The sequence below is a fragment of the Curcuma longa genome, chromosome 4, assembly GCF_044706935.1.
Source record: "Curcuma longa cultivar G26 ecotype Majalengka, Jawa Barat chromosome 4, ITB_CL_G26_1.1, whole genome shotgun sequence".
Classification (NCBI taxonomy): domain Eukaryota; kingdom Viridiplantae; phylum Streptophyta; class Magnoliopsida; order Zingiberales; family Zingiberaceae; genus Curcuma; species Curcuma longa.
In genome coordinates this window covers 6,868,533-6,878,967 of record NC_133864.1, presented here as the reverse complement: position 1 = coordinate 6,878,967, position 10,435 = coordinate 6,868,533, and the positions used below count along the sequence as shown (strand labels likewise).

Below are 10,435 nucleotides of genomic sequence, written 5' to 3'. Positions count from 1 at the left end.
AAGGTTACCAACCAACAACAAGCAAAGAGTACTTTAATATGAAACACTCTCAAGCCAGAAATTGCATTGAGAGGTGTTTTGGGATTTTAAAAGCTAGATGGGCTATATTGAGAGATAAGTCATTTTATGATGTTAAGACTCAATGTAGGATTATTTCTGCTTGTTGTATTCTACATAATTTCATAAGGTATGAAATGACAATTGATCCGATAGAGAGTGAGCTGGATGTCCTCGAGTCAAATGAAAGTGATGATGATGCTGTCAATGATGGTGTTGATTTGATCAGACATTGTGAGACCAGCCCTGCTTGGACTGAATGGAGAGACAAGCTTGCAGATGAAATGTTCACGAGCTGGCAGTCATCGGTTAATTAAATATAATGTTCTGTCTTGAAATTTGGGTTTCTATGTATTTGAACTCTTTGATAATATTGTATTTGGGTTTACTACCCATTTCAATAGTTTAAACAATTTGCTTGTATCTGGATTTGATTAAGTTTGAACAATTTGATTGTATCTAGGTTTGATCAAGTTTAAACAATTTGGTTGTATCTTGGATTTATTACATTTGAACAATTTGATTGTATCTGGATTTGTATATTATTTAATTAAATAATTTGATTATGTTTTATGCAAGAATAATGTGTTATTTGGATGGTTTAATTTCAGTTTTCAATGGAAGGACATAGCCAGAAGAGGATAAAAGGAGTAGCAACAAACAAGGATGCACCAATTGAACAAGTAGAAAGTTCAATGCCAACGAAGTTGAAAAGAAAAACACCGAGCACTAAACACGTGTGGACAAAACAAGAGGATGCAGTTTTAGTAGATTGCCTTGTTGAGTTAAGTAAAAATTCTGCTTGGAAGAGTGAAAATGGCTTTCGAACTGGTTACTTGCTACATTTGGAGAAAGTCATGGCTGTTAAATTACCAGACAGCAATCTGAAAGCTACCCCTCATATTGAGTCAAGGTACAAGCTGTTGAAGAGGCAATTTCATGCTATCAATGAGATGCTGACTCATAGTAGTGGATTTGGATGGAACGATGTTGATAAGTGCATCATTACAACAAAGGATGTCTTCGACGATTGGGTAAAGGTAACTTGTTCTATTTTTGTGTTTAATAGATCACTAACTTTCCTTTAAATGTAACTTTGGTCTGATAATTTTGTTTACTAATTTTTTAATTTAGAGTCATCCAGCTGCTATTGGTTTAAGGAATAAAGAATTCCCCCACCTTGATGACTTGATGTCTGTGTGGGGGAAAGATCATGCCACAGGAGCTAATGCAGAAACCCCAGCTGATGCAGTCGAAGAGATAAATCTATGTGATGAAGAGTTTGACACGGTTGATCTAGAAAAAGAAGAATATGTTGAAGGATTTGAAAATGACAACCACAAGATATCTGGGACTCCAAGTTCATCTGCTTATCCAACAAACAAAAGGTCAACCAGAAAGGAAAAAGGGAAGTCTGATGATGCTCTAGGTGCCTTGGTGGGAAAAATTGAAAATTTTATTACTGCTATTTCTAAATCTGATGAGGAGATCTCCAACTACTTCAAACAACAAACAGAGAATAGTCAAAAAAAACAAAAGCTATACGAAGAGTTAATAGACTTTGCTGAATTTTCTGAGCAAGAAATTCTGGATGTTGGGGAGTATATTCTCAAGGATGGACACAAGCTTGACAATTTCTTCGCATTGCCAAAGATATTAAGGAGAGGTTACGTGCTGAAGTTGCTCTCTGAGATTCATTCCAAATGAAATAACTATTTGAATTAGATTGTTATTTTGGTATACATTGTTACTACTTATATTTTAGATACTGCAGTGCTGGATACATTCTTGGATGAATGTCATTTTGGGATAACTATTTGACTGCTATGGATATTCATGAATGTCAATTTTGAACACTGCTGAAGTGTTATCAATTTTCCAACTGAAATGAAAATTAGATTTTATTTGAATGATGAACACTGCTGAAGTGATATCGATTTTGTCTTCTTGCTCAAGTGATATCAATTTCAATTTTGTTCCAATTCCGGTTTGCAGGTTTTTACATTTGGTCAGTTCCTCTCAGCAATTGGCAATGGATGGAAGTGTGCAGGGACTATATGTTTGCCTTCCTCTTAGCTTCTGTTGGTTGACAATATGGTTGCTATCATCTGGGAGAATGTTACTGGAGAATGTTACCGTGCTTTGCTTTATATGTGTGCAGGGACTAATTGCTTTCATCACGGCTTTTGTCCTCCGACTCCAATTCAGGTTTAATGAGGATGGTATCTTGAATTCTTTGTGTGCTTTGAAATACAATGCTTTGTGTGCTTTTCTATCTAGATTTTTTTCCTATTCATATATATAATAATATGCAGTTTTAATAAGTGTGTCAAATCCATGGATAATATGCTTTGTGTCTTAGCTGTGTGACATGTAGCAGAAATGAAAAGTATGGCATCAATTTCCTGAAGTTTGTCTTGAATTCAACCAAACTTATGATGATGGTTTCAGGTTGGAAGTGTTGATATGCTTCATTGCTATTATGCTCATGGCGAGGAGAACGACAAATTTCAAAGGCGGAGTTATTGGATGCTGGAAGAGTAATTTTTAAATGTGTGTTTTTTATAGTTCTTGCTGCAACACAGTGTTTTTCTTATGGAGTACCATTTGTTTGGTCATAACTTGCTTACATATTCTTGATCTCATTTTCCAGATCGTGCTTTGCTTGATTTGATTATCATAGACTCACTATCATCGATTTTGTTTCCTCTTGTGTGATGAATTAGATTGAAATTTGATTTCTCATTATTCTTGATTGCAGGTCACTCCACAATTCCTTATGTGAGCATTCCTGAAAAATTGGTCGTGGACATTGCTCTTTCCATGAGATATGAGATCAACTGTGGCCTTTCTGCTTTGAGGAAAATTGCATCAGGACGTGATTTGAATAAGTTCCTTGTCGTATGCAACATTTTCAAAGAATATAAAAACAACTAAAGACAATGTTAATTTGTGTTCTAATTTCATTTCTTAATAAGTGCCGAAGAATGATCCATTGGTTATCATTTTGTCACAATTTTGGACAAGAATTAAGGTCTTTTGTCAAGATATTTCATTTAATTTAATTTTAAAAATAATTAAATAACAAATTAATTTCATTTTTTTGTCACAATTTTGCAAAGCTGTGCAAGTAAGTCAAAAAGAAACAATAAATCATTATAAAAATAAAAAATAAAAATAAATAAATATAATTTAATTTAATTATATATAATTATAATTTAATTATAAAAATTAATAATTGTAATTAAAAATGTAAATCATAATATATATTATATTATTAATATTATAATTAATAATTTAATTTAAATTTAAAAATAATTAAATATCAAATTAATTTAGTTGTAAAAATGATTATAATTGAACTAGGGGTAATATAGTAAATGTTAAAGTAAGTAATGTATTAAAACCTTCAAACAAACAAGGTTTTGTATCATTACCTAGGATTAAACCAAACAGCATTAGGTTATGTTTTATTCCCTATAACCTTGGTTATGTGATTACTTGGTAATCACATAACCAAGGTAATCACGGATGACCCCCAACCAAACGCACCCTAAAGATGATCGCAAGAGTACATCAGGCCATATTTTTTTCATATGTTCTGGCTAAACATCGTGGATGGTCAAGCCACCAGTCAACAAACGGTCTGACTCACGCGAGGCTTCACTTTCGCTGGCGAAGGGACCTGAGAGTAGATTGAGTGAAAGGATTAGACTGGCGTCAGGGAGTCCTAACAGGCCACTCCGACACTCTCAGAGAAAGGAGATGAAAGTCTTGTAACCTCCTGCTTATTCAGTTATTCTCCTATTGCTGCATGTCCCTAGGAATATTCACATTTTCCTACCAGCAAGTGCTTGGATGTCAAAAGTTCGTACACTATACAAAAGTAGGACTTAGGACAGAAGTGGTGCTCGAGGCTGAGATAGGATTCGAGGCAGTACAGGCGAGCTGAGACTCGGGATTGAGGCGATTGAGAAATGACTCGGGACTACTTGGCCGAGATGTGACTCAAGACTGCTTGGCCGAAATGTAGCTCGAGACTGCTTGGCCGAGATGTGACTCGAGACTGCTTGGTCGACATGTGACTTGGGATTGCTTGGCCGAGATATAGCTCGGGACTACTTGACTGAGATGCAGCTCGGGACTACTTGGCTGAGATGCAACTCAGGATTGCTTGGCCGAAATGTAGCTTGAGACTACTTGGTCAGGATGTAGCTCGGGACTACTAGGCCGGGATATGACTTGGGACTTTTGTTAACTTCTATTCACAAGGGTTGTGTGCGTGCTAGTAGCCTATCGTGTTAGTGCCGATGCGCCGAGGTCCAGTGCCGCCCCGGGTTATACCTCGAAAGGGCCTAGACACGAGGAAGCTCTAAAGGAAAGCAGTCCCTTCATGCCAGAGCAATTGTGCGCCTATGAGAGGGATATTCTGTGTTGACTGTTGACTTTTGATTCAACACATCAACTTACCCCTTGCCTACAAGTGCCACGTAGAAGCAGCAGGATTCTGCCACATCAGGAACAAAGCCTATTTCTTGGTCATCAAAGAAACAAAATACTGTTACTATGTCTTCTGCTGAAGTTGAATATATATATCAGTATGTGGAGCGGCATGTGAAATTGTCTGGTGAAGAAGAATTCTCAAGGAGATGAAGCAAAAACAATTTGCGCCAACCATACTTTTATGTAATAATATGTCTACTATTGCAATGATGAAGAATCTTATTTTTCACCGTCACACAAAACACAACAAATTACGATATCACTTTATCATAGAATTAGCAAGCAAAAGAGAAATTGAATTAACTTTCTATAAAATTAGAATTAGCAAGCAAAAGAGAAATTGAATTAACTTTCTATAAAATTGAAGATCAAATAGCAGATATCTTCACAAAGTCACTTTCAACGGAAAAGTTTCTCTGAAAAATTTAAGGTATTAAATCTCATTAAAATAAAAAACACTAAAAACTAATTTTAAAAGTTAATGCACACATGCATGTTAAAAATATGCGTGTATAGAAGTCAAATGAATAATGTGGGTTCAAGCAGATAATGATGAATTTATATATAATAATTAATATCATTCAAGTAGATAATGATGAATTATATGTATGAAGACAAAAAGTACAATAAATTTTCTTATAATATGCCTGTTGATGATTTGATATATATACTAGCAATAATCTAAAGATGACAGATCTAGGACTTATAAAATATTTTCTTGTGATGCAAGTATAGCAAGATAATGAAAGAATCTTTATTTCTCAAGAAAAACGTGTTAGTGATTTAATGAAGAAATTCAATATGACTTACTGCAAAGCCTTTTATACTCCTATGGTAGTCCATGACAAGCTTTTAAAAAATGATGGAGCTAAAAAAGGTCGATGAAACCATCTACAAAAAACTCATTGATTACTCATTTATCTCACAAATACAAGATCAGACATTATGTATGTTATTAGCATTGTCTCAAGATTTATGAGCGAACCTAGCCAACTTCATTTTGCTACAGCTAAACGTATTCTTAGATATGTCCAAGGAACTAAGAATTATGGAATAATATTTGAAGCTAAAGCTAAGGAAGATAGCTAGTAAATTGCATGATTTTTCTGATAGTTATTGGGCAGGTTCAATAGATGATCACAAGAGTACATCAGGCTATATTTTCTTCATATGTTCAGGCTAAACACTACGGATGGTCAAACCACCAGTCAATGAATGGTCCTACTCACGCGAGACTTCACTTCCGCTAGCGAAGGGACCTGAGAGTAGACTAAACGAAAGGGGTTAGACTGGTGTTGGGGAATCCCAACAAGTCACTCCAACGCTCTCCGTGGAAGGAGATGAAAGTCCTGTAACCTCCTGCTTATTCAGTTATTCTCCTATTGCTGCATGTCCCTAGGAATATTCACATTTTCCTACCAGCAGGTGCTTGGATGTCAAAAGTTCGTACACTGTACAAAAGTAGGACTTAGGACAGAAGTGGTGCTCGGTATTTTCGGTATACCGAAATACCGAAATACCGAATTTTCAGGCTGAGATAGGGTTCGAGGCGGTACAGGCGAGCTGAGACTCGGGATTGAGGCGATTGAGAAATGACTCGGGACTGCTTGGCCGAGATGTGACTCAAGACTGTTTGGCCGAAATGTAGCTCGAGACTGCTTGGCCGAGATGTGACTCGAGACTGCTTGGTTGACATGTGACTTGGGATTGCTTGGCCGAGATATAGCTCGGGACTACTTGACTGAGATGCAGCTCGGGACTACTTGGCCGAGATGCAACTCAGGATTGCTTGGCCGAAATGTAGCTTGAGACTACTTGGTCAGGATGTAGCTCGGGACTACTAGGCCGGGATATGACTTGGGACTTTTGTTAACTTCTATTCACAAGGGTTGTGTGTGTGCCAGTAGCCTATCACGTTAGTGCCGATGCGCCGAGGTCCAGTGCCGCCCCGGGTTATACCTCGAAAGGGCCTAGACACGAGGAAGCTCTAAAGGAAAGCAGTCCCTCCTTGCCAGAGCAATTGTGCGCCTATGAGAGGGATATTCTGTGTTGACTGTTGACTTTTGATTCAACACATCAACTTACCACTTGCCTACAAGTGCCACGTAGAAGCAGCAGGATTCTGCCACATCAGGAACAAAGCCTATTTCTTGGTCGTCAAAGAAACAAAATACTGTTACTATGTCTTCTGCTGAAGTTGAATATATATCGGTATGTGGAGCGGCATGTGAAATTGTCTGGTGAAGAAGAATTCTCAAGGAGATGAAGCAAAAACAATTTGCGCCAACCATACTTTTATGTAATAATATGTCTACTATTGCAATGATGAAGAATCTTATTTTTCACCATCACACAAAACGCATCAAATTACGATATCACTTTATCATAGAATTAGCAAGCAAAAGAGAAATTGAATTAACTTTCTATAAAATTAGAATTAGCAAGCAAAAGAGAAATTGAATTAACTTTCTATAAAATTGAAGATCAAATAGCAGATATTTTCACAAAGTCACTTTCAACGAAAAAGTTTCTCTGAAAAATTTAAGGTATTAAATCTCATAAAAATAAAAAACACTAAAAACTAATTTTAAAAATTAATGCACACATGCATGTTAATAATATGCGTGTATAGAAGTCAAATGAATAATGTGGGTTCAAGCAGATAATGATGAATTTATATATAATAATTAATATCATTCAAAGAGATAATGATGAATTATATGTATGAAGACAAAAAGTACAATAAATTTTCTTGTAATATGCCTGTTGATGATTTGATATATATAGCAATAATCTAAAGATGACAGATCTAGGACTTGTAAAATATTTTCTTGTGATGCAAATAAAGCAAGATGATGAAAGAATCTTTATTTCTCAAGAAAAACGTGTTAGTGATTTAACGAAGAAATTCAATATGACTTACTGCAAAGCCTTTTATACTTCAATGGTAGTCCATGACAAGCTTTTAAAAAGTGATGGAGCTAAAAAAAGGTCGATGAAACCATCTACAAAAAACTCATTGATTACTCATTTATCTCACAAATACAAGATCAGACATTATGTATGTTATTAGCATTGTCTCAAGATTTATGAGCGAACCAAGCCAACTTCATTTTGCTACAGCTAAACGTATTCTTAGATATGTCCAAGGAACTAAGAATTATGGAATAATATTTGAAGCTGAAGGAAGATAGTAAATTGCATGGTTTTTCTGATAGTTATTGGGCAGGTTCAATAGATGATCACAAGAGTACATCAGGCTATATTTTCTTCATATGTTCTGGCTAAAAACTATGGATGGTCAAACCACCAGTCAACGAATGGTCCTACTCACGCGAGACTTCACTTCCGCTAGCGAAGGGACCTGAGAGTAGACTAAGCGAAAGGGGTTAGACTGGTGTTGAAGAGTCCCAACAAGTCACTCCAACGCTCTCTGTGGAAGGAGATGAAAGTCCTGTAACCTCCTGCTTATTCAGTTATTCTCCTATTGCTGCATGTCCCTAGGAATATTCACATTTTCCTACCAGCAGGTGCTTGGATGTCAAAAGTTCATACACTGTACAAAAGTAGGACTTAGGACAGAAGTGGTGCTCGAGGCTGAGATAGGTAGGGCTGGTTCGGTATGGTATACCGAATTTTGTATACGATACCGTATACCGTACCGAAAATTTCGGCATAAAAAAATCTATACCGTTACCATACCGAAAATTCGGTATACCGGAATTTCGGTATTTTCGATACCGAAATACCGAAATACCGAATTTTCAGTATATTACACCGAAAATATTAAAAATTTTGGTATACTGATAATTTCGGTACGGTATTATACCGAAAATATTGCTATACCGAAATACCGAACAATAATAATTGTGTACCGTTACCGATACCGAAAATTTCGGTACGGTATAATACCGTACCGAATTTTTTGGTATACCGAAATTTTCGATATGGACGGTAAATATCAGTATGGTATGTGCGGTATACCGAAAATTCGGTATTTTTTCCCACCCCTAGAGATAGGGTTCGAGGCGGTACAGGCGAGCTGCTTTGAGGCGATTGAGAAATGACTCGGGATTGCTTGGCCGAGATATGACTCAAGACTGTTTGGCCGAAATGTAGCTCGAGACTGCTTGGCCGAGATGTGACTCGAGACTGCTTGGTCGACATGTGACTTGGGATTGCTTGGCCGAGATATAGCTCGGGACTACTTGACTGAGATGCAGCTCGGGACTACTTGGCCGAGATGCAACTCAGGATTGCTTGGCCGAAATGTAGCTTGAGACTACTTGGTCAGGATGTAGCTCGGGACTACTAGGCCGGGATATGACTTGGGACTTTTGTTAACTTCTATTCACAAGGGTTGTGTGCGTGCCAGTAGCCTATCGCGTTAGTGCTGATGCGCCGAGGTCCAGTGCCGCCCTGGGTTATACCTCGAAAGGGCCTAGACACGAGGAAGCTCTAAAGGAAAGTAGTCCCTCCTTGCCAGAGCAATTGTGCGCCTATGAGAGGGATATTCTGTGTTGACTGTTGACTTTTGATTCAACACATCAACTTACCCCTTGCCTACAAGTGCCACGTAGAAGCAGCAGGATTCTGCCACATCAGGAACAAAGCCTTTTTCTTGGTCATCAAAGAAACAAAATACTGTTACTATGTCTTCTGCTGAAGTTGAATATATATCAGTATGTGGAGCGGCATGTGAAATTGTCTGGTGAAGAAGAATTCTCAAGGAGATGAAGCAAAAACAATTTGCGCCAACCATACTTTTATGTAATAATATGTCTACTATTGCAATGATGAAGAATCTTATTTTTCACCGTCACACAAAACACATCAAATTACGATATCACTTTATCATAGAATTAGCAAGCAAAAGAGAAATTGAATTAACTTTCTATAAAATTAGAATTAGCAAGCAAAAGAGAAATTGAATTAACTTTCTATAAAATTGAAGATCAAATAGCAGATATCTTCACAAAGTCACTTTCAACGGAAAAGTTTCTCTGAAAAATTTAAGGTATTAAATCTCATTAAAATAAAAAACACTAAAAACTAATTTTAAAAATTAATGCACACATGCATGTTAAAAATATGTGTCTATAGAAGTCAAATGAATTATGTGGGTTCAAGCAAATAATGATGAATTTATATATAATAATTAATATCATTCAAGTAGATAATGATGAATTATATGTATGAAGACAAAAAGTACAATAAATTTTCTTATAATATGCCTTATATTATGATTTGATATATATACTAGCAATAATCTAAAGATGACAGATCTAGGACTTATAAAATATTTTCTTGTGATGCAAGTAAAGCAAGATAATGAAAGAATCTTTATTTCTCAAGAAAAACGTGTTAGTGATTTAATGAAGAAATTCAATAGGACTTACTGCAAAGCCTTTTATACTCCTATGGTAGTCCATGACAAGCTTTTAAACAATGATGGAGCTAAAAAAGGTCGATGAAACCATCTACAAAAACTCATTGATTACTCATTTATCTCACAAATACAAGATCAGACAATATGTATGTTATTAGCATTGTCTCAAGATTTATGAGCGAACCTAGCCAACTTCATTTTGCTACAGCTAAACGTATTCTTAGATATGTCCAAGGAACTAAGAATTATGGAATAATATTTGAAGCTGAAGCTAAGGAAGATAGTAAATTGCATGGTTTTTCTGATAGTTATTGGGCAGGTTCAATAGATGATCACAAGAGTACATCAGGCTATATTTTCTTCATATGTTCTGGCTAAACACTATGGATGGTCAAACCACCAGTCAATGAATGGTCCTACTCACGCGAGACTTCACTTCCGCTAGCGAAGGGACCTGAGAGTAGACTAAGCGAAAGGGGTTAGACT

General features: G+C 36.4%; 1 protein-coding gene across 1 annotated transcript; it reads left to right on the top strand.

Moving 5' to 3' along the window:
- The first annotated feature begins 674 nt into the window (after positions 1-674).
- On the top strand, positions 675-1,764 carry LOC141827003 (uncharacterized protein At2g29880-like). The gene is made up of 2 exons (XM_074714297.1): positions 675-1,097; positions 1,192-1,764. Exons 1-2 carry the CDS (start codon positions 675-677, stop codon positions 1,762-1,764), a joined length of 996 nt encoding a protein of 331 aa, XP_074570398.1.
- The last annotated feature ends 8,671 nt before the right edge of the window (positions 1,765-10,435 follow it).

What these genes read in the sequence shown, in the direction of transcription:
- LOC141827003 (XM_074714297.1), top strand. Translation starts at nt 675, where the DNA reads ATGGAAGGACATAGCCAGAAGAGGATAAAAGGAGTAGCAACAAACAAG. An exon ending in TCTTCGACGATTGGGTAAAG is followed by an intron (nt 1,098 to 1,191) that starts GTAACTTGTTCT and finishes TTTTTAATTTAG; the next exon opens with AGTCATCCAGCTGCTATTGG.